The following is a 24,840-nucleotide window of genomic DNA, read 5'->3' on the forward strand; positions in this document are numbered from 1 at the left end:
CTGAATCATCACTCTCTCCTCTTCCTCTGAATCTTCACCCCCTTCTCTTTCTCTGTATCACCATCTCTCTCTCTGCTCTTCCATTGTATCGTCTCTCTTTTTCCTCCTCCTCCTCCTCTTCCTGAGCCAAGCACTCTTTCTTTGGTCTCTTCAAACTCATTCTGGTTGTGTCCACACACAGCAACAAATCTGCTTGTTCTTTTTGATACAAAAAATTATGTTTCCATCCAATTTCTCTTCTTTTGTTTCATATGTCAGTAAAAGAACTTGCACATCAACCAACAGGGGGTGCTGGGGAAAAACACTAATAAGGGTATTGTCCAAGATAAATGATTTAATACACATGCTGGATATTTGTGATAACAGAGCGAGTCAATGAGGCTTTTAAATTGCCATTATGAATGAGTGGTTAATCGTGAGGCATTTTAGAGCTGCTGCTGCTGCTGCAAATCAGAGAGCCACAGTGTAAGGGAGCAGAGGCAGTCTGCCTCTCTGTTTTCTAGGGTTTGTTCTCATGGATCGACAGACTCTCAGTGTACTGGGAAACATCTGCAGCTACCTGAAAACATCAATTTAAAAGAATTTATTTTGGACAAAAGTGGGAGGAGACAACCTGCGTTACATGTAGAAAACAGCTCAGAGCCCTTGGGTGGGTCTTTTATTATGTAATCTGCCTTCTGGTGCTGTGCCAGGTGACTGATGAAATGGTGTGTAATGGTGAAATTGTAAAACCACTTCCATCCATTCAGCTGTCCTGCTCATACAAGTGCAGTAGTTGCTTGAAACTTTGTTTTGCTGGGTTCACCAAACTGATCCTGATCTTGATCCTAACCTCCAGAGGTTCAGTCTTCTGTTCTAAGAACAGGTGTTCTCGGGCCCTTCTGTAGATTCCAGTGGATTTTATTTCATGTCAGATTTGATGAGCAAGTTAAAGCACATTTGATGTCGTTTGTGAGCCCATTGTGGCCGTGTGATATATTTAGACATATTTATACATTCTGACACATTACAGTTGTGAATGGGACTCGTGGATTAGACTGACCCTCAGGGCCTTCCTGAGAAGCTGTTCACGTTCAACTCTATAAATCTGACATTAAAATGGATTCTTATTTCATTCTGTAGACATATGAGCTGTGAACTTTTCTCTTGGCCTCATAATAATTCTCTGGGCCAATAAATGATGTGGATTATCACTTTAAGGTTTTGTTCCTTCAGAGTCTGACGCTGCGTGTTCCCATTGAGAAGGAATATGGCAATGGATAACCCATTGTGATGATTCTGGACTTTTGTGGAGATAAAGACCTAACAGCCTTTCAGTACCCAAGAACTTGTATGTCTCTCTCAATGTGCCTGTCTTGCTCTCTGTCACAGTCTCTTTGAGTTTGTCTATCTGTCTGCCTGTCTTTCTCTCTGTCTTTCTCCTGGTTTGTTTCTCTCTGTCTTTCTCTGTGTCTGTCTCTCTCTGTGTCTGTCTGTCTCCTTCTGAGCTCCTGGGACATTTTGGATCTTGTCCCTGAATGTTGCCTGTTTCAGCTCTGTTTAATTAAAACCTCTGTCTGTCCTTGCAAGCCCAGGTGTCTTGCCAGAGATGTTGTATTTTCTCAGCATGGTGTTGTGTTGGCCAGCCCCAGACATCTCCTCTTCTGGTCTATTGCAAGGTGGCCAGTCGCTGTGTGCCACCATTTTGCCCCTTGTTGTCTCCGCCAGACTCATTCTTCTGCCTCTCAGAACATGGAGCACTTCTGTAGTTGCTTTCCTCTTTGATCACAGGAGTGGTCTATTTGTTTGTTAAAGAAGTGGCAAAACTTTTATTTTTAAGTGACTTTTTTTATTTTTGTAGAAATGTAACACCCTAGCACCGAATATCACACAAATGATTTAACCTAATCTCTTCCTAAATATGCCATCCCAAGATACTGCTTTTTGTGAAGGAGATTAAACTAACGGTGTTGTCTAAAATGTGGGAGAACTGTGGTGTAATCCACATGTCAGAACCTATTAAAACAAACAGCATATATGTGCCAGTACATAAGATTACATGGAGAAGTATTTCAGTGCGGTTCTTCTCATAATTTGGTGCATTTCCTCCAAACTTTGAGACCCATCATTTCAGTGTTCATTTCCTTAAATGTGTATTGAGGTCTCCAGGGCTTGGGATGCTAGCCTAAATTCACTGTAGTGTGAGCTGTGGTCAGAGGTCACTTTTCCCTCAGACTTGCTCATTGGCTGAGAAGCTCTCAGTGTGGCCGTGGTTGCCGTGAGGGGGTCTCTGTAGCGTGAACTACACCCTGTCTCCATGGTCCTTCTCTCTCTTTCTCCAAGCTGGTTCAGCCCCTCTGTTAAACGGAGCCTTGGGGAAGCAGCACCTGCTCTGTTGGCCTCTGCACAGCCAGCTCAAAGAAGGAGTTGTACCATCCATAACGAGCTCTCTCTCTCTCTCTCTCTCTCTCTCTCTCTCTCTCTCTCTCTCTCTCTCTCTCTGGGAGGAATAGCAGCAGGAGTAAAGCAGAGGCTACAGAAGCACACTGTTAACTCCTAGTGGAAACGATTCATCAGAAGTCTTTAGATCAGCCGGGACACCTCACAGCGCCCCCTTGCTGTCGGGTTGGGATGGAGCGCTTTGTCATTTTGGGGTTTTCCCTGCTGCTACTCTTAGAACCTCTCGCTGGGCTTCCAGTGGATGGTGATCCATTGTGCCATATTACGCCTGATTTAACGTGTGTTAACACCAGAGGTTGTTTCTGTCGTTTGTTGTGACAGACCCAAACAGTCCAAATGCATAAATGCAATCACAAGTGTGGCTTTGGTTCCCGGGTAAATGATCATGGGGGGTCATGGCCTGGTGGGAGGGAACTGGACTTGTGACCCCAGGGATTGTGGATTCGATTCCCAGACCTGAGGCCGTGACTAAGGTGTCCTTCAGCAAGGCACCTAACCCCAACTGCTCCCCGGGCGCTGGGCTAGGGCTGCCCACCGCTCTGGGCATGTGTGCACCACAACCCCCTAGTAATCACTAGTGTGTGTGCGTGTGTGTGTGTGTGTGTGTTCTAACTGCACAGATGGGTAAAAAGCGGAGGACAAATTTCGATTGCGAAATTTTCGATTGATTGAAAATCACAATTGACAAAAATATGGCACATTTACATTTACATTTATCAGGCCGTATCAGATATGTAAGGGGGGCGGAACAGAGGGGCGTGTGCGAGAGGCGGGGCTTGAGGTGGCCTCTGTTCCTCACAGTTTGCAACAGGCGATGGAGTTCAGCTAATAAACATATAAGACTCACACTCCTACCGTGTCGGTCAGTGATGTGCGCTGTCTGTAATTTTTACTGCTCCTCTACTTCTTTATCTCTGCGCATTCAAAGAGTCGTTTGCCTTCAGATTAAATCTCTTGCGGCTTTAACAAGCACAATTCTCCACTGTCTGGTCTGATTCTGAGAGAAATCACCACCTGTTTCATAACAGTGTTGCCAGTGCATCAGGATCAGAGCTCAGTTAGAGCCTTGCCACCTCACACGTCCCACACACTGTCCCGCACACTGTCCCGCACCATCCCTTCCTGCACAGCACGCACACCCTACTGACTACATTACAATATTCTCTCTTTTTTTTTTACAATCGGATACAAGCAGGGCAGCATCCTCACAGCAGATTTTCCTGCGCTAGATCAGAGATGTAGAGAACTTCCCCCACCACTGCACCCATCTATCATGGTCGGCACTGAGCAGCTAATCGAACGCTTGCCAAAGAAAGGACAAAAGGAGAAGACATACTGAGGTCAGCCGTGTGGGGATCGTTTAACCCAGCCGAACATACGAAGGTGAAGAGAACTGGTTGAGACTGGAGATTAAGAAGAAGTAGAACGGAAGAGAGGTAGCAAGGAGAGATGCATGCAGTCTGAAGAGAAAATGAAGGAGTGAGAGAGTGAGAGAGAGAGTGAGGAATGATGGTGAGAAATGATGAGGAGTCAGTGGGTACAGACAAGACTGTGAGAGCAGATGAGACTGTGAGGATAAATGAGACTGTGAGGATAAATGAGACTGTGAGGGCAGACGAGACTGTGAGGGCAGACGAGACTGTGAGGGTAGACGAGACTGTGAGGGTAGACGAGACTGTGAGGGTAGGCGAGACTGTGAGGGCAGACGAGACTGTGAGGGCAGACGAGACTGTGAGGGCAGACGAGACTGTGAGGGTAGACGAGACTGTGAGGGTAGACGAGACTGTCAGGGTAGACGAGACTGTGAGAGCAGACGAGACTGTGAGGGTAGACGAGACTGTGAGGGTAGACGAGACTGTGAGAGCAGACGAGCCTGTGAGGGCAGACAAAAAAAAGCTTATTCAGTCATGCTTTTTTCAGCTTAGGAACGTTGCAAAAATCAAGCATATTCTATCATTTCAGGACTTGGAGACAATCATACATACATTTGTGTCTTCGTGCATAGACTATTGCAATGCCTTGTACACTTGCCTTAGCCAAGGATCTTTGGCAAAGCTTCAGATGGTGCAGAACGCAGCTGCACAGCTTTTAACCAGAACAAGATGTAGGGAACACATCACTCCAGTGTTGGCCTCCCTTCACTGGTTGCCAGTGGAGTGGAGAGTGGATTTTAAGGTACTTGTTTTAACATATAAGGCTTTACATGGTGAGACGCCAGAGTATATTTGTGAGTTATTAGTTCCCCATTCCACTTCAAGGTCACTGAGATCTACAGACAAAGGGCTTCTGATGGTGCCGAGAACAAAACTCAAGCAAAAGGGTGACAGTGCATTTGCCGTGTATGCACCTAAACTCTGGAATAGTCTTCCTGTAAACATCAGATTTGCAGATTCCATATCATCTTTTAAAAAACTGTTGAAAACCCATTTTTATTCCCAAGCCTTTGAAAGAGTCCACAATTAAACTTTGAGCCTGGCGGTTTTGCTTAGTTGTATTTAATTTGTGTTACATACCTATTTTAAGTCCTTTTATGTTTTTATATGTTATGCATTTTATGTACGATTTTCATGTTTTTACTGACATTTTTCATTTTTGTATTTTATTTTAGAGTTGTAAAGCACTTTGGAGCAAAGGCTCAAAAAAGTGCTATATAAATAAATTTACATTACAAATTTACATTACATTACATTACAGACGAGACTGTGAGGGTAGACGAGACTGTGAGGGTAGACGAGACCGTGAGGGTAAATGAGACTGTGAGGGCAGACGAGACCATGAGGGTAGATGAGACTGTGAGGGTAGACAAGACCGTGAGGGCAGACGAAACCGTGAGGGCAGACGAGACCGTGAGGGCAGCACAGTCTTATCTGGGCTTGTCAGTGCTGTGCTGTGTTTTGGCTCCTGCTCGTTGTGTAAAATGTGCAACACTGCTGTGCTTGAACCCAGGGAGTGGAGCCCAGCGTGTAGATCCCAGGGTGTGGAGCCCAGCGTGTAGATCCCAGGGTGTGGAGCCCAGCGTGTAGATCCCAGGGTGTGAAACCCAGGGTGTAGATCCCAGGGTGTGGAGCCCAGCATGTAGATCCCAGGGTGTGGAGCCCAGCGTGTAGATCCCAGCGTGTAGATCCCAGCGTGTAGATCCCAGGGTGTGGAACCCAGCGTGTAGATCCCAGGGTGTGGAGCCCAGCATGTAGATCCGAGGGTGTGGAGCCCAGCGTGTAGATCCCAGGGTGTGGAGCCCAGCGTGTAGATCCCAGCGTGTAGATCCCAGGGTGTAGATCCCAGGGTGTGGAGCCCAGCGTGTAGATCCCAGGGTGTAGATCCCAGGGTGTAGATCCCAGGGTGTGGAACCCAGCGTGTAGATCCCAGGGTGTGGAGCCCAGGGTGTGGAGCCCAGCGTGTAGATCCCAGCGTGTAGATCCCAGGGTGTAGATCCCAGGGTGTGGAGCCCAGCGTGTAGATCCCAGGGTGTGGAGCCCAGTGTGTAGATCCCAGGGTGTAGATCCCAGGGTGTAGATCCCAGCGTGTAGATCCCAGGGTGTGGAACCCAGCGTGTAGATCCCAGGGTGTGGAGCCCAGCATGTAGATCCCAGGGTGTGGAGCCCAGCGTGTAGATCCCAGGGTGTGGAGCCCAGGGTGTAGATCCCAGGGTGTAGATCCCAGGGTGTGGAGCCCAGCGTGTAGATCCCAGGGTGTAGATCCCAGGGTGTGGAACCCAGCGTGTAGATCCCAGGGTGTGGAGCCCAGGGTGTAGATCCCAGGGTGTAGATCCCAGCGTGTAGATCCCAGGGTGTGGAGCCCAGCGTGTAGATCCCAGGGTGTGGAGCCCAGCGTGTAGATCCCAGCGTGTAGATCCCAGGGTGTAGATCCCAGGGTGTGGAGCCCAGCGTGTAGATCCCAGGGTGTAGATCCCAGGGTGTAGATCCTAGCATGTAGATCCCAGGGTGTAGATCCTACAGTAAAATCCAGAGTGTGGTACATGCTGAGAAAAGGGGAGCTCAACAGGGATATAAACGCTCCTGTGATGAGTGAGATGGTAAAGATGGGGGGGGGGGGGGTGAAAGGGAGAGGGACAGAGAGGGAGAGAGAATGGGGAATTGAAGAGGGACTGAGATATCAAAGGGGCTTTTGAGGGAGTGTTTGAACTTCTGTTGCATATGCAGGGCGCTCAGGTTTGAAGTGGGGCTGTATAATCCCAGGCCTCCCTCTCCCATGCTGACGATTGCATAGTTATAGACTAGATGCTGAAAGTGTGTGTGCTGAATATAAGCACTGCAGGGGTGTTTGCACCCTTGCACCCTCAGGAAAATGTCTGAACAATATGTGTGTTTTACTGACAACAAACCTCACTGGGGAGTCCATCTTGAGACACAATGAATCTGATTAACATTGAGAAATGCATGTGGTGTAACTTTGAAAGTGTAAATCACTGTCCGTACTGTTTGCACTTTGATATAAAATGAATTCAATTTAGTGTGTGAATGCCTCCAGTGCCTGTGTGTGTGTGTGTGTGTGTGTGTGTGTGGCCATTGGTCTCACTGATGGTATGTTCAGTAGTCCCCAGGATTTCGTCCGAGGTGTGACATCATAGCTCTTTGTGTTGATTCAGCGCTCTGGCTGATGGGGGCCACGGGGGAGATGGATTCTCTTACATTGCGTTCCCCTCCGGCTCCTTCCTAGCCCACCATGCAGACAGGCTCTTTATGATGTATGAGCCATTAGCAGGGTGAGTTCTCACACTGGGAGTTCTGTACCATTAGGGCGTTAGACGTGTCCTGTAGACCAGGACCAAGCCGAGAGGCAGAGCCAGGCCTCTGAGGGGAGGGGAGGGGGACGGCCCCAGTGACACCAGGCATTACTCATAGCGATAGCAAGCCGTGGTAATGTGCTGGCATGCAGAGGTACTCCCCCACACAGACCACTCAGTGTAATGGATCATTCCAGATAGGCTCTTAAGGTAATGCACAATGGCAAGTGGTATAATTGGTCATTCCCACTGGGGTGAAAAGGGAGGGGAGTCTCATCATCTGTTACTGCAATGATGGGACATAGTGGCAGGAGTAAATTATCTCTAATTTTTGTTCTTTTTTGTAAGGCTGAGTGAGATCTGCTATGTGAATTTGTAAAGTGGAGCAGGTGCCTTTGCCCAACTGTACTGGGATGACCAGCAGGACTCTGCCTGCACCTCTCCAAATTTGTTCAAAGCAAACTCTTGCATTCTTCCACCTGCCAAAATTGGAGTCCAAAGTGAACACTTTTGCATGCTTTGCAAGAGTGCTACTAAAAAGCCGGTGGCAAGAGGATTTTGTAATAGCCTGGGAGGCCACTTTAAGCTCTTTGATCAGATCTAACTCAGCTGGGGGAAGTGGAGAATTCTGCAGGCACAGCTCAATGCTCAGACACATGGAATAGGGCATCTAGTGTGTGTGTGTGTGTGTGTGTGTGTGTGTGTGTGTGTGTGTGTGTGTGTGTGTGTGTGTGTGTGTGTGTGTGTGTGTGTGTGTGTGTGTGTGTGTGTGTGTGTGTGTGTGTGAGAAAGAATCAGACAGGGAGGCTGTTTGTCTCTGCCCTGTGGTTCCTCTGGGCTGGGTGAGGCTGTTCTGATACTGCAGAATAAATGAAGAAGTGATGCAGAGCTTAGACAGCAACACAGTCACACAGCAACACAGTCGCACAACAACAACACAGTCACACAACAACAGGGTCACACAGCAACACAGTCTCTCAACAACACGGTCACACAGCAACACTGTCTCACAGCAACGCAGTCACAGAGTAACACAGTCTCTCAACAACACGGTCACACAGCAACACAGTCTCTCAACAACACGGTCACACACCAACACACTCTCTCAACAACACGGTCTCACAGCAACATGGTCACATAGCAACACAGTCACACAAAAACAACACAGTCACATAGTAACGCAGTCTCAACAACACAGTCACACAACAACAACACAGTCACACAGCAACACGATCTCTCAACAACACGGTCACACAGCAACACAGACTCTCAACAACAACACAGTCACACAACAACACAGTCACACAACAACACAGTGTCACAGCAACACAGTCACACAGTAACAGTCTCTCAACAACACGGTCACACACCAACACAATCACACAGCAACGCGGTCACACAGCAACACGGTCACATAGCAACACAGTCACACAAAAACACAGTCACACAGTAACACAGTCTCTCAACAACACAGTCACACAACAACAGCACAGTCACACAACAACAACACGGTCACACAGCAACACGGTCTCTCAACAACACGGTCACACAGCAACACAGTCACACAGCAACACAGACTCTCAACAACAACACAGTCACACAACAACAACACAGTCACACAACAACACAGTCACACAACAACACAGTCTCTCAACAACACAGTCTCACAGCAACACAGTCACACAGTAACACAGTCTCTCAACAACACAGTCTCTCAACAACACGGTCACACACCAACACACTCTCTCAACAACACGGTCTCACAGCAACACAGTCTCACAGCAACGCGGTCACACAGCAACATGGTCACACAGCAACATGGTCACATAGCAACACAGTCACACAAAAACAACACAGTCACACAGTAACACAGTCTCTCAACAACACAGTCACACAACAACACGATCACACAGCAACACTCTCTCTCAACAACACGGTCACACAACAATACGGTCACACAGCAACAACACAGTCACACAACAGCAACACAGTCACACAACAGCAACAGTCTCTCAACAACACAGTCACACAACAAACTCTCTACCCTCTCTACCCACTTTACCCACTTTACCCTCTCTACCCACTTTACCCACTTTACTCACTTTACCATCTCTACCCACTTTACCCTCTCTACCCACTTTACCATCTCTACCCACTTTACCTTCTCTACCCTCTCTACCCACTTTACCCTCTTTACCATCTCTACCCACTTTACCTTCTCTACCCTCTCTACCCACTTTACCCTCTGTACCCAGTCTACCCACTCTCCCCACTCGGAGTGATTGTTTTGAATTTCTCTCACCTTTTGCCCCTTGAGTTCATATAAACTATTTTGCCAAAAGTATTCACTCACCCATCCAAATAACCAGAATCAGGTGTTCAAATCACTTCCATGGCCACATATGTATAAAATTAAGCACCTAGGCATGAAGACTGTTCCAGCATGGAACTGTGATAGGATGCCACCTGTGCAACAACTCCAGTAAAAATCACTCCTAAATATTCCACAGTCAACTGTCAGCGGTAACATAAGAAAATGGAAGTGTTTGGGAACAACAGCACAAAGTGGTAGGCCATGTAAACTGACGGAGCGGGGTCAGCAGATGCTGAAGCACAACTTTTTGCAGTCAATCACTACAGACATCCAAATTTCATGTGGGCTTCAGATTAGCTCAAAACATTGCGCAGAGAGCTTCATGGAATGGGTTTCTATGGTCGAGCAGCTGCATCCAAGCCATACACCAAGTGCAATGCAAAGTGTCGGATGCAGTGGTGTAAAGCACGCCGCCACTGGACTCAATATGAATGGAGGCGTGTTCTATGGAGTGACGAATCGCGTTTCTCCATCTGGCAATCTGATGGGGTCTGCATTTGGCAGGAGATGTAAAAATAGCCTTATCCAGTGTATTTTGAGAAATATGTGTTTTTAATGTACTTTGTAATACCATCACTCCATGAACAACAAATGACTGAACCAAAGTCCCTGACAACATAATCATTGTTCTACTATCCAAATATTTATCAATTCTAGCAGGAAAGCAAATCCTTTCATTTATCATCCTTACATTTTTCTTACTCCTAAGAAAATCTGTTAAATTGATTAACTGTGTAGTATTAGAGTGAGACTTTCTAAACCCAATCTGAAATCATAAATACTCAAATACTCACAAATTACTCAAAAAAGATTCAGGCCTATAATTCTCTTTAACCCTCTATGGTACACATTAGGATATCAGTAGCAAAAAAAATATTTTTAATGTTTTTCTTGCTTAAAATTGGACTTTAACAAAATCAACATACATTTTCATTATTTTAAAATGTATTTCTTATTTTTAAGGTTGTTGCCTCAAGGCAACATTGTACCATAATGTACAAAATTAATGTAATGTTTTCATATAGAAAAAACTAAGAATATTTCTTCAAATTGTATATTTCTTTTGCCAAACACTTAAATAAAAATATTTTATTCATTTTTTAAGCATAATAGATTTCATATTTCTCAATAAGTAAGATTATGTATCCGGCTTTGCTCTCTGGCAACATTGTACCATTGCAGAACAATTTTTTTTCTAAGTAATCACATCAATTTATGCAGTACAAATCAATATCCAATCCATTAGATTTTTTAGAACTCAAAACCTTCCTTCTCATTACATTCACAAGCATGCCCATACACCAGAGGTGGAAAGAGTACTGAAAAATTGTAATTGAGTAAAAGTATCATTACTTTGCCTAAAATCTACTCGGAGTAAAAGTAAAATTACCCATCTCAAAATTTACTCGAGTAAAAGTACAAAATTACTTCATTTAAAATGTAATTTGAGTAAAAGTTACCTAGTTACTTTCAGTTATTTAATGCATGGATGAATCATGAACCAAATTCAGCACAAGTTGTTTTAATCAATTTCAAAGTGTATTTAAGTGCACATCCACACTTGCAAAAAGATCAGCTGGGCTCAGGAACATGCTTCCTCACAGCACAAGGACAGTCACAACCTGTACCATAAAGTGCAAACTATTTTCAGTCCTATTGTCCAACGGACAACACTATGATAAGAATAAAGAAATTAAAATTACAAATTATTCAAAAAACAAAATTCACACAAAATTAAGTGCCCACAAGATGCCACAAATCAAACTAAAATGCAACAGGATTCCACTACTCACAATAAAATGCCCACAGGATCCCACATCAAAAATAAAAAAATGCTCATAGGATCCCACAATTTAAAAGTAAGTGCTCACAGGATCCAACTATTCAAAATACAGTGCCCACCAGATCCCACTATTCACAATAAAATGCCCACAGGTTGCCACAACTCAAAAAAATATATAAAATGACCACAGGATCCCACATCTCAAAATAAAACAAAATGCGCACAGGATTCCACTATTTAAAACACTCACAGGATCCAACTATTCAAAATACAGTGCCCACAGGATTCCACTTTTCACAATAAAATGTCCACAGGATCCCACAGAACCTGATAGATAGAAGATTTAAAGATAGAACAATCTCATCCTTTTGGAAAAAAAGTACGCCAGATTACGACCTGATTATGAGACAAAGGAAAGGGCACGCGCAAGGCAAGACCATGCAATTGGCCTTCAGTTCTGGGACTCGAAGTTTAAATTTCTGCCCACATTTAATTTTTCACCATCAATATTTTTACTCAGTAATGTGAGGCTGTTCAAATGTAGTGAAGTAAAACTACTTTGGTCAAAATGTTCTCAAGTAAAAATAAAAATTACATATTTCAAAAACTACTCAGAAAATTACAAATTACTCATAAAAAAGTACTCAATTACAGTAATGTGAGTAAATGTAATTAGTTACTTTCCACCCCTGCCATACACATACAAGACCATCCGCATAAACATACAAGTACCCACATAAACATCACCATCTCCTTCCTCTGTTTGACACCTCACTGTTTGTGAAACTTGAGGAAGCAATTCCTCTCCACACAGAAACACGGGTAGGTAGCACGTGTTGAGCAGGGAACCTTTATAATTCCTGAGCAAACTGGGTATCTTTGCATCTCCCTTTTTGTTCCACCCAAACAGGCCAGTGGCATGTCTGATCAAAACACACTAGCACTGCTGGCCATGCTGCAGATGCTTTTAGCCTCTTTCCAGTTGGTAATTTTCATCCTCATCATCAACCTCACTCTCACGGGTTGCACCTATTACCTCATCACTATATGACACCTCATCCTCACTGTCAACTGGCATTGAAATGAAATGAAATGTGCCATATTTTGTCAATTGTGATTTTTACACCCCAATCAAAATTTGTCCTCCGCTTTTAACCCATCTGTGCAGTCAGAACACACACACACACACACTAGTGATTACTAGGGGGCTGTGGATCACACGTGCCCAGAGCAGTGGGCAGCCCTAGCCCGGCGCCCGGGGAGCAGTTGGGGTTAGGTGCCTTGCTCAAGGGCACCTCAGTCATGGCCTGTCTGGGAATCGAACCCACGACCCTCCGGTCACAAGACCAGTTCCGCCAGGCCATGACTGCCCCCCCCCCCCCATTGCCACCTGTACTGTAGCCTACATCTTTTAGACTTTCCATAGAAAATTTGTGGCTTCATCTCCTCCATTCAAATGTACAAATATATACAATGTGATTTACAAATTCTTCTAATTGTAATAGATAAACAATTTCCTGGAAAATACATTAAATTTATATAGATAATTTAAAAATATTGCATGCATTCCTGCACTAAATGTTGCAGCTGTTTCGAGTTAGAATTTGTGCACACGTGATTTCATTATAGTACAGTGTTGCCTCAGGGCAACATGCAATTTTTTGTATTTTTCTGATATATATTTGATTACATCTAATGTACAATGCTTGAAAATACATCATCACTTACCAATAAATAATGTTTAGATTATTTAAAGATATAAAATTGGATGGAAATTGCTGAAAAAGGAAGGAAAATGGTCGCCTGTAGAGCATGTGACCACTTTTTTGCATTTTCATTGGTTAATATAGGGTCATATAGTTCTTAATGTGGACAGAGAAGTATACGGGATGCCTAATTTTCTTTCAACATGATAAAGTAGTATGTGGGTACCATAGAGGGTTAAATTACAGTTTTCAGGGATCACCCTAGAAACTTGAAACGGTGTAGGAAAATGTCCATATCGAATTGACGTATTTAAAAATATCTGTAATACTTCAGGAAATGACTACAGCAGCACCTCTTATAAACCTACCATGAATATTACAAACCTTGCTGAAATATTATCAGTATATGTATATCATATATCAGTATATGTAGGTTTAATCATGTTATTAATCCCTCCTAATGCAGCTTTGTACATCACACCCTTAAAGAGCAACTCTCCTTGTTGCTATAGACTCATTTCTGTCCATATATCCAGTCACTCCAGTCGTACCAGGTCAGTCAGCAATTAGTCCCCTAGCAGATTAATTAAACCTCTCTGCCACCTCTTACTTATCTGATATAATCTTATTTTCAAACTCCAAATTTATGTTTTTCATTTTGGTCCTCACACTTCTACTATATCCTGCTGGAGAGTTTTCCACAATTTAGTATTTTCTTGTCTATTTTCTTATAATTTCTACCCGACTCTCTTCATCCTTATATTACATAAAAGGTAAAATTCCCTCTTCCTTCTATTAATTCCATCCAGAATCTCACTGTTTATCTGGGCAGAAACTCTTTGCTTTATTCTTATATGTCTTAATGGAGCAAATTTATCTACAACATTTAAAAAAGCTAGTAAACCCAGTGACTGCTTCATCTTCTACAGTACATGTTAAAACTCTTAACCAATTCATCTACCTACACCTTCCACCAATGCCTCTTCAGAATAACTTTTTAAGGCTTTAGTAGTTATAGTATGCATACAAAGCACATTTTTCTAAATTTGTCTAGTACAAAGACTCCATAGTGATCACTCATCCTGCCATATATATTACCCACTCTTAATTATCCTTGTCCTATCTGAAAATAAGACAATATCAGTTACAGCCTGCATATATTATATCGTAGGCTCCTTAATCAATTTGAAATCAAATCTGTGATAAAAATCTAACAATGCCTTATAAACAGTTATAAAAAGTTCTATTTTCAAGTGGTATTAAAATCCCTAATGATAATCACTTCCATTTGAACAAAATTCACTCTTGATACTTATATCAACACTCATTGAAATGATCAGATATTACTTCTGATTAACTTGACATTTACATCTACATTTACATCATCTCATAGATGAATCCTATAGAGCTTTCCACAACCATTATCAACAAAATGTATCATCCCATAACAATGATCCCATAACCATAGGATCTTAACCCATAACCTATAACCTAAACCCATAACCTACGACCGCCAAACGATCTCCAGAAATGTCACACTCGCCAGCTGTCTGACCAATGTGGATGATGTTTTTTTGCAGTTAATTGGGAGAGGAAACTATTTTTTTTCGGGGGGGGGGGGGGGGGGGCAGGTATAATGGTCACGGTTTGCTACTGGTATGACGTATTACTGACCACTGTTTGTGAATGATGTATTACTGACCACTGTGTGTGGATGACATATTACTGACCACTGTGTAAGTATGACGTATTACTGACCACTGTTTGTGGATGACATATTACTGACCACTGTGTGAGTATGACATATTAGTGACCACTGTGTGAGTATGACGTATTACTGACCACTGTGTGAGTATGACATATTACTGACCACTGTTTGTGGATGACGTATTACTGACCACTGTTTGTGGATGACATATTGCTGACCACTGTGTGAGTATGACGTATTACTGACCACTGTGTGAGTATGACGTATTACTGACCACTGTTTGTGGATGACATATTACTGACCACTGTGTAAGTATGACGTATTACTGACCACTGTTTGTGGATGACATATTACTGACCACTGTGTGAGTATGACATATTAGTGACCACTGTGTGAGTATGACGTATTACTGACCACTGTGTGAGTATGACATATTACTGACCACTATGTGAGTATGACATATTACTGACCACTGTTTGTGGATGACGTATTACTGACCACTGTTTGTGGATGACATATTGCTGACCACTGTGTGAGTATGACGTATTACTGACCACTGTGTGAGTATGACGTATTACTGACCACTGTTTGTGGATGACATATTACTGACCACTGTATGTGGATGATGTATTACTGACCACTGTGTGAGTATGACATATTACTGACCACTGTTTGTGGATGACATATTACTGACCACTGCATGTGGATGATGTATTACTGACCACTGTGTGTGGATGACGTATTACTGACCACTGTTTGTGGATGACATATTACTGACCACTGTATTTGGATGATGTATTACTGACCACTGTGTGAGTATGACATATTACTGACCACTGTTTGTGGATGACATATTACTGACCACTGCATGTGGATGATGTATTACTGACCACTGTGTGTGGATGACGTATTACAGACCACTGTGTGTGGATGACGTATTACTGACCATTGCGTGTGGATGATGTATTACTGACCACTCTGTGTGGATGATGTATTAATGATGATTAATCTCTCTCTCAGTCTCTCTCTCTTTCTCTCTGACGTTTTCATTAAACAGCACTGCTGTTAAAATAAATCACCCTGATTGGCTTTTGTCTATTGTCACATTGGAGTTTTCTGAATCAGACATATACACAAATCGATTGTTGGTAATCTTGGTCTGTCATTGTTTGGGATTGCAGTACCTTGTTTATTATTGTTACATAAACTCACTGTGTTTATTGTTTATGCATTTTTTCTTAATTTGTAGAACACTTTCTAACGTACATGTGCCGTCTTCTAAATGGGCCCAGACTACATTTCCCAAGTGCAGCAGGCCCAGTGTCATCATCTTGCCTTTCTCTCTCTCTCTCTCTCTCCTCCAGCTCCAAGTGTCCACCACTGACATGAGCGGTAAACTGGTGGAGGGTCCTGTGGACCTGGATGTCTATGTGATTGACCAGAATGACAACAAACCTATCTTCAGAGAGTCCCGCTACACTGGAGAAGTTCTGGAGGGCTCCCCTACAGGTACCACACTATAACCCCACTACCCCTGGCCTCTTGACAGATGCTGTTAGATGCATGAGTGAGAGGTTGAGGGAGAGGAGGGTCATCCTGATCTCAGTCTGATGAAGCTTAATGTTCCTGAAGGGAATCCCTGATGCTTAATAATAGAGTGTGTAGTCAGACGTCGCTATGCCGTCATCGAGATGAATCTTCTCAATTTAAAGGGACAGAGCTGTTTGCTTCCAGTACTTTTTTGTTGCCGTTGTAAATGTTACACGTGAGAAGCAGAAGAGAGAGTTGATTTCATCATATGAAAACTGACAAACTCACTGCAGAAACAGGAAACCGTCACAATCTGACAGTTCCTCTCTATGTGCACACACACATACACATGTACACACAAAATCAGTCTGAAAAACACACAAGTCTGAAACACACACAAAGCTGGATAGCAGAGACAAGGAGCAGGGCTGTTGGTCAGATCCAGCACAGTTCCCCTTACCACTGTAGCGTCGTGGGAGTCGGGTTGGACACACATGCGATAAAGGGCTGGCATACACTTTAATGGAGCTGGTCTCCTCTATGTGAACCGCACGCATCCAGATCGTGCATTACAAGGCATACTGAGAAACACTTCACTTAGACACTAACGAATGAATACGAAGGACCACTGCGACTATGAAAGGAAAAGAAGTTTATACAAAAGTGAATGGGTGACACGGCTTACCTGTCTCTGTGTGTATCCAGACTACCCCCACCGTTTTGCACCCCCCTTTTGCTCATCTCTGTTTTTCTTTCACTGTGGCTTGTGTTTGTATTGCTCTGGTTGTTAGAGGTGTGTCTTCTCTGTTAGACCTCTGTTAGAGGTGTGTCTTCTGTTGCTGTGATCTGTTAGCATCATGTGTGTGTGTGGAGCCTGCGAAGCTGTGTGTAGGGTTGTGGCGTCTGTGAAGGCATTGCCTTTTGCTACCGTGTCGCCTGTTCTGGTGTGTGCGGCACATTTGATGATTGCAATTTGTGACGGTGGTAGCACGGCCTCCAACAGTTGTGAGATTAGTTGGTGGTTTTTCTTTGACCCTGAGCTGGTAAGGAACGGTGAGGGCTATCAGCTCAGCTGCTTGGGCAGAATAATGTGGCGGAAGTGATATTGTTTCTAAGACCTCTGTGTGGATAAATGTACTACTTTCTGGTCCTGTAAAATTTGAGAAACAGCATGTTTGACCCGAAGTGTGAGTTGGGCGTACCCCACATAATACAAGGCACAGGGAAATTACAGCAGAGACTAAGGCAACGAGCAATACAGAAACAGAACACAACAATAGTAACAAAACCAGACTACTGAATATATACGCATATGGAAAGAAACCATCGGTAACCAAAACCAAAGACAAGAAAGCTGGACTAACGGATACGAACGCTAATACATACAAAGTGTTTAACAATGCAACATCGATCAAAGAGCACAAACTAGGACATACTAAGAATGAACATAGATTATATATTTTAGTAGTAACCAAAGCCAAAACATACGTGGAGGCAAGACTGACCAATATGAATGCAAATACTCACAGGGCTTTAAACATTAAACTAGACAACTAGACTAGAATAACCAGAGCAACATGGACAAAATGATAAGATCACAAACACAGAAAACCAGGAACGAAATACCACACAATAATGAGACACAAACCAGAAACAGATGAGATGGCAAACAAAGGCAGAAATATACACAAGAAGGTGTAGCGGGCTGGAGGGGGCGGAGCCAAGCGTGACGACCACCTTCAGCTGGGTTCGGTTATTTGTTTGTTCTGGACTTGGAGAGTTTGTTTGTGTGCGGTAGTAGTAGGTTGCTCTGACCCGTGTAGTCATGACGATGAGGTGAACAGAGCATGCCACAGCAGGACCCTATGCAGCTGTCCGCAAAACTGCCCACAAAACTGCTAACCTGGTTAAGCAAAGTGGATTTATCTAATAGCTATAGGAGGAAATGAGATTTGGTTGAAGGACTTAATAAAGTTTACCTTCCCTCTGGGACTGCAATCAGAGTAACTAAATACCCACATGCCTGGATGTATGATACAGGCCCCAGTGAAACAAGTCACCTTCTTTCTGAGAGAGAGAGAGACTGACAGACACAGAGAAAGCGAGAGAGAGAGAGACTGACGGAGAGAGGAGAGAGAGAGAGGGAGACTAACAGAGAGAGAGACTGACAGGGAGAAACTGACAGAGGGACTGATGGAGAGAGAGACTGACAGACAGAGAGAGAGAGAGACTGACACAGAGAGAGAGAGAGAGAGAGACTGACAGAGGGTGAAACTGACAGAGGGACTGATGGAGAGAGAGACTGACAGACAGAGAGAGAGAGAGACTGACACAGAGAGAGAGAGAGAGAGAGACTGACAGAGGGAGAAACTGACAGAGGGACTGATGGAGAGAGAGAGACTGAGAGACAGAGGGTGAAACTGACAGAGGGACTGATGGAGAGAGAGACTGACAGACACACAGAGAGAGAGAGAGAGAGAGAGAGAGACTGACAGACACAGAGAGAGAGAGAGACTGACAGAGAGAGAGAGAGAGAGAGAGAGAGAGAGACTGACAGAGGGAGAAACTGACAGAGGGACTGATGGAGAGAGAAAGAGACTGACAGAGGGACTGACGGAGAGAGAGACTGTCAGAGAGAGAGTCTCTCCATCCACTGTAGCACCTCATGTGTGTGTGTATTATATACCCTCAGTGTGTGTGTATTATATGCCTTTAGTGTCTGTGTTTCATACACCCTCGTGTGGGTGGCTTGACGAAAATGCAGAGGCTGAAATCAGGGAATTTGAAAGGCAGGTTATAGCTGTATGCATTACTCTGGCTGGAGCACTCCCCAAACCCCTCCCTCAGACTCTCCCCAAACCCCTCCCTCAGACCCTCTCCAAACCCCTCCCTCAGACTCTCCCCAAACCCCTCCCTCAGATCCTCTCCAAACCCCTCCCTCAGACCCTCCCCAAACCCCTCCCTCAGACCCTCTCCAAACCCCTCCCTCAGACCCTCCCCAAACCCCTCCCTCAGACTCTCCCCAAACCCCTCCCTCAGACCCTCTCCAAACCCCTCCCTCAGACCCTCTCCAAACCCCTCCCTCAGACTCTCCCCAAACCCCTCCCTCAGATCCTCTCCAAACCCCTCCCTCAGACCCTCCCCAAACCCCTCCCTCAGACTCTCCCCAAACCCCTCCCTCAGATCCTCTCCAAACCCCTCCCTCAGACCCTCCCCAAACCCCTCCCTCAGATCCTCTCCAAACCCCTCCCTCAGACTCTCCCCAAACCCCTCCCTCAGATCCTCTCCAAGCCCCTCCCCCAGACCCCCCATTACACCCTCCCCAAACCCCTCCTCCAGCCTGTCCCACTACATGACAGGACAGCAGGAGGTTTGGGGTTGGAAGCTGTATGCTTTGATTTTGCTCTGTTCTCTGTGTTTTTGACTAACAGATGCTGTCTCAGTGAGTCTCACTACTAGATCTGCTGATTACTACTGTTACACACATGCAGATATAATACGGGCCTTTAATAAAGCATCGCAAATCATCTCCCCCTCTCCGTCTCTCTTCCCTTTCCTTTGTGTGTCTGTTTTTTTTTTCATTCTGGATGTTGGCAGTGGGATAAATCTCAGGCGTTCCCCGGGCTTGCTCACACTGTTTGTTAACTCAGCCTCCAGGCCTGGCTGTTTAAAAGAGCGGAGCTGGCGTGGAGATTTGCTGAGCGTTGCTCTCCCAGGCCAACTGGCCCACCCGTTTGACATCTTTTAATAAGTAATTGTAGGTGCAGGACTGGTTGAGGTTGGATAATTCTGACTATCTGCTGACGTTTTCTCACACAGAGAATACTGATGGAACAGAATTCAGAAAGAAGTTGATTCCTTAATTCAGGATGTGTCATAGGAGACCGTGTTTGCCCCGTATGCCACGTGTGATGTTTGCCACGTATGCTGTTTGCCACGTGTGCTGCGTCCTACGTGTGTTTCCTCTCAAACAGCTGCCTGACTGTCAGTGATGCTCCTACACCACAGGCCACTGTTTGGCTCAGGCGTCCCCCTGGTAGCAGTGACCCTTAACCCCAGCGTCCTAACCCTCCCTCCTTCCTCTCACACCTCCCGACACCATCCCGCTCACCTCCAGGTGTGTCCGTGTGTGTATATGTGAGTGTGTGCGTGTGTGTATGTGTGTTACAGCGTGAGCTGTGGCCACAGGTATGACTGAGTGGTAAGAGGCTGCCTGAGAATCAGCCTCAGAAAATAAAAGGCTAGAAAAATCAATAGCTAATTGCCAGGACAGGCGCCAAAGGGCTGGCATCTGGACCCCAGCTAGCGATTGATCTGACAGAGAAAATGATTGGTCTGTGGGTGACACTAATGCAGGGAGGTCATTGGTCGCACGGCGATCTCTGTGCACGTGCAGGATGTCCCAGAGGCCCCTGGTGCGACTCCTCTCCCGCGCGAAACCCAGTTCTGTGCTCAGAGGGACCTCCCTCTCACACGGATTCATTATCTGTTCTTCAGACGGCTGGCAGGCGCTAAATTAAGACCCGCCAGGCACGCTGCAGACTACCTGAGTGTGGACAGATCTCTGTGGTCACATGACCTGCCTGGTTGGCTTGATTTGGATCGAGCGAAGGCTCTGTCACTGTTCAGAACGAGCCCCTCAGAGTCTAGGGCTGTTTGCACTAGAAAGCCACTTTTCACATCACCTACTTTCTGTTTAGTACTGTTGGTTGCTGTAAAGCGGCGAAGTGCTGATGGACGTCACCTGAGTTGTTGTCGTTCAGAGCTGTTAGTGTGTACTTCTTAGGGGGTCAGTATACTGAAAACACTCCCTTACCTCTGAGTCTGACCAGGTGCACACCAGGCCCATATGGTACCTGTCTCACACACACACACACACACACACACACACACACACACACACACACACACACACACACACACACACACACTTGCAAACAGTACAGCTGGCTAGAGAGAGAGGGAGGAATTTTAATACAAGCGTCTGCTGTGAGATCCCTCTACATGTGTGTTCACACTGTCGTTCAGCACACTGTTACTCTAACATCACAGAAGTTCTGCAGTGATGTTACAGAGCTGTCTCCTCTCTCCACATGTTCATGTCTATGTATCAGCGCACTTTCATATGAACACATTATATGATTCTGATGCAAATCAGACCAGTGCATTTGGTCTTGATATGGTGGCCCACATCATTTTAAAGCTAAACTGTGCTATTATGGGCCAGTCAGATGGTCTCCCTCCCCGCGGTCTCCCTTCCCGATGGCTGATGGTTACGGGTGAGTATGATAATGAAGGGAGACTGTGTCTTCCAGAGTGTGCTGGGCTGAGGGGGCTGATTGGCCAGCTGGTTGGTGCGATGTCTTCTCCCCCGTGGGTGTTTCACTACATGAGCTCTGCTAATCTCTTAAGGACTTCTGATTCTCTCCTTCTCCCACTCCTCATCACAGTGCTGCACACACACACCTGATTGTCCTGTCCGTGTGTCTTCAGGGGCTGTAGGACGAATCCGTCTGACTCTGTGTCTCGTGTCTCTGATGGCCCACTATGTTTGAAGGTCTCCGCACTCTCTCCACTTTACATTATCTCCTCTTCATTGTTTCACTGGAGCATTTCCAGAAGAGATAACCACGTGAAGCAGTGCGCCACATTGGCAGTGACTCTTAAAAGGTCTGATGAAGGTGCGTGGTGGCTTTGGGGCTGAGATTACATTTCCACAGAACTCATTCTGCTTTCTGTTCTTGACTTGAAAGTGACGCAAGATCTAATGTCTCCATCATCAGTAACAGGTCAATGAGTGGCTAAGAGGAGGTGCATGCAGCCAGTGGGGGAGGGGGGTACCAGAGGGGGGAGGGAATCAGGAGGCCTGAGGAGGGAGGGGTTCAGGAGGTCTGTGGGGGGAGGGGTTCAGGAGGTCTGTGGGGGGAGGGGGAGGGCAGTCTGTGGGGGGAGGGGTTCAGGAGGTCTGTGGGGGGAGGGGGAGGCCGGTCTGTGGGGGGAGGGGTTCAGGAGGCCTGTGGGGGGAGGGGGAGGGCGGTCTGTGGGGGGAGGGGTTCAGGAGGGTCTGTGGGGGGAGGGGTTCAGGAGGTCTGTGGGGGGAGGGGTTCAGGAGGCCTGTGGGGGGAGGGGTTCAGGAGGTCTGTGGGGGGAGGGGTTCAGGAGGTCTGTGGGGGGTCTGTGGGGGGAGGGGTTCAGGAGGCCTGTGGGGGAGGGGGGGGTTAAGGCAATCTGTGCCTCCGAGGCTTACACACCAGTCTGACAGGCTGTGAATGTGGAAGTGTGTCTCCCCATGGGATCTGTGGAACTTTTGAAGGAATGCGATATCAAAGTACAAATGAGATGAAGTGAGAATCGATAGAACAGATGTTCCCAGTGATACATACTGCTGCATTAGGCTGTGTGTGAGATTTCCTTTGCTAGCTTATTGGTGGGTGGTTTGCAGGCCAGCTGGTTATGGAGGCAGGAATTTAAGTGTGCTGTTGGTGCGGTTAAAAGCAGAGACTGACAGCTCCTCCATTTCTGAGTGTCATTTCAGATGTCAGATATAACGCAGAGCTTAAAGATGAGCCCAGTCAAGACGTATAGCTGTCGAGAGCTTTTCCGTCTTCTCCTTGGTCTGCCCCCCCGGCAGCCCCATCCCCTGCCACAACCTCTCAGTCAGTATTCAGTATAGCGCAGCAGTGTGAAGATAATCACCAAACCCAGAGTGACAGCTGATCACTGTCAGCCTTCTGCTGTTTGATTTAAAATGACATCAGCAAGGCTTGTTTGAACAAAAACCCGCTCATTAATAATCCATTCCAGCACTCCACCTTCCGGCTCTTCTGAGAATGTGTGTGTGTGTGTGTGTGTGTGTGTGTGTGTGTGTGTGTGTGTGTGTGTGCATGCGCACATGAAACGATCCAGTCCACCCCACATTTGCCATGGGGTGTGAACACTTTGATTGAGTATTGATTCAGAATGGAAGTGTTGCATGGACACACCCCTGTTTCACGGGGGCTGTTGGAAAGGGCTTTGAGTGCAGCATGTGAGATCCAACGCTAGGAACACGCAAAGCTGAGATCCACCGCTAAGAACACGCACTGACATTGGATAGGTCACAAGCATCCCAAGCATGTTTTACTCATGATTAACAGTTTGCTTTGAACACTAACTGTCAATTTAATTCACTTATCTTCTCCATCTTTTTCAAAACACAAGCAGCCAAGGTCATTGCCATGGCCCTGAAGAGAACTGGCATACCTTTCATCTCTCTTTATTAAGTTAGAAGCATTGTGTGTGGGTGTGTGGGTGTGTGTGTGTGTGTGTGTGTGTGTGTGTGTGTGTGTCACTGTCTGTTAAGTGCACTCACCACTGGGACTGCCGAAGAAAAAGAGTTCTTCACACTGAGAATTAATCGGTTGAGGCAGGAGGTCACCACACCGTCTCATAAATGAAGGAACAGCGGAGAAGAGATCAATAGGTTAAAGGTTAAAATGAGTGGAGTGACTCTGACATTTATGATGTGGTAGAAACACAAAATGCACACAGATACCAGAGCGCGCGAGAGACAGAGAGAGAGACGGTGAAATAAAGACATACAGTGAGTGAGAGAGAGAGAGAGAGACCGAAGTAACAGGAAGCAGGAGATGAGTACCACTCTGAAGCCCCCATGCGAAACAATCGATAGGAAACGTCGCCCCGCCTGAGAGCCTCTCGCCTCTGTGACACTGCGCCAGTCTAAGCTAAATGCCACGTAAATGCGATGAATTTCATTTTCTTACCTTAATCTCCTCCTCCCTGCTGTTAGATAGTGGAGAGGCTTTGCAAAGACGCTGGAAGCTACGGCCGAGCAGGATAACAGGACACACGGCAGTGTCACGGCTCCCTGCAGTTTCGCACTAAACCACACAGAATAGCTTTTCCTCTTTCCGTTTGTCAAGATGCAAAAAGAATTTTATTTGTTGCCCCAGGGGCAAAACCAGTGCAGTCCTCTAGATTCAGACACAAGCGACAGAGCCTCTTAATTACTCTGCTAGGCTCTTGTAGTTTCCAGCGTCATGGTTTTGAACGTCAGTGATTTGCAGACAGCTCTCCTGAGACAGACTCAGCCCTCGCACGGGTTAGTTCATGTGGAGAAATTACTTTAGTTTCTATGTGAGGAACAAAACAGCCAAATTATGGTACTGACTGGTGGGCAAATATGAGTCCGTGAAAGACTCAGCCATACTGAAAGCACCTGTATGTGTGTAGTACCTGTCTCTGTATGTGCACAGTGGGTCTAGCAGGTATTTTAAAACAAAGATATATTTCAGGAGTTATTTTAAGTCAGATGGTAAAAGTATTGACTAATCTGAAAGTGTGTTCAATGCAGTAGTCTGTGGGGAATTGAGTTACTGTTTGACTGCTAGCCATGTCACAGCTAGCCATGTCACAGCTAGCCATGTCACAGCTGGATAAAGGAAACTGAAGAATACACAGCCAAATGTCCAACAGGTTGTCTAGCCGTCTCCGTTACGTCAGTCTGGACGTCTGCATTTGGAGCAAAAACTGGGGCAGTAGAGTATTTGGAGAGCA

The 24,840-nt window shown here is 45.5% G+C and overlaps 2 protein-coding genes across 3 annotated transcripts in view; one reads left to right on the plus strand and one right to left on the minus strand.

Moving 5' to 3' along the window:
* The window catches only part of cdh13 (cadherin 13, H-cadherin (heart)), a 276,068-nt gene that overhangs the window by 144,709 nt on the left and 106,519 nt on the right, over positions 1 to 24,840 (plus strand). Inside the window, exon 7 of the mRNA XM_076985430.1 lies at positions 16,119 to 16,263. Coding sequence (XP_076841545.1) covers positions 16,119 to 16,263 — 145 coding nt within the window. The remainder of the gene's footprint in view (positions 1 to 16,118; positions 16,264 to 24,840) is intronic.
* LOC143485813 (uncharacterized) lies at positions 3,297 to 17,095 on the minus strand. Of its 2 annotated transcripts, none has more exons than XM_076985407.1 (2): positions 16,970 to 17,095; positions 3,297 to 6,455 (listed from the first exon to the last, which is right to left on the minus strand). In XM_076985407.1, exon 2 carries the CDS (start codon positions 6,366 to 6,368, stop codon positions 5,316 to 5,318), a length of 1,053 nt encoding a protein of 350 aa, XP_076841522.1. In that variant the 5' UTR covers positions 6,369 to 6,455; positions 16,970 to 17,095; the 3' UTR covers positions 3,297 to 5,315. The 2 variants fall into 2 exon arrangements, with proteins under 2 accessions (XP_076841522.1, XP_076841533.1); XM_076985418.1 differs by having other exon boundaries at positions 3,297 to 6,389; positions 16,970 to 17,037.

This window comes from Brachyhypopomus gauderio, chromosome 2, assembly GCF_052324685.1.
Source record: "Brachyhypopomus gauderio isolate BG-103 chromosome 2, BGAUD_0.2, whole genome shotgun sequence".
Taxonomy (NCBI): domain Eukaryota; kingdom Metazoa; phylum Chordata; class Actinopteri; order Gymnotiformes; family Hypopomidae; genus Brachyhypopomus; species Brachyhypopomus gauderio.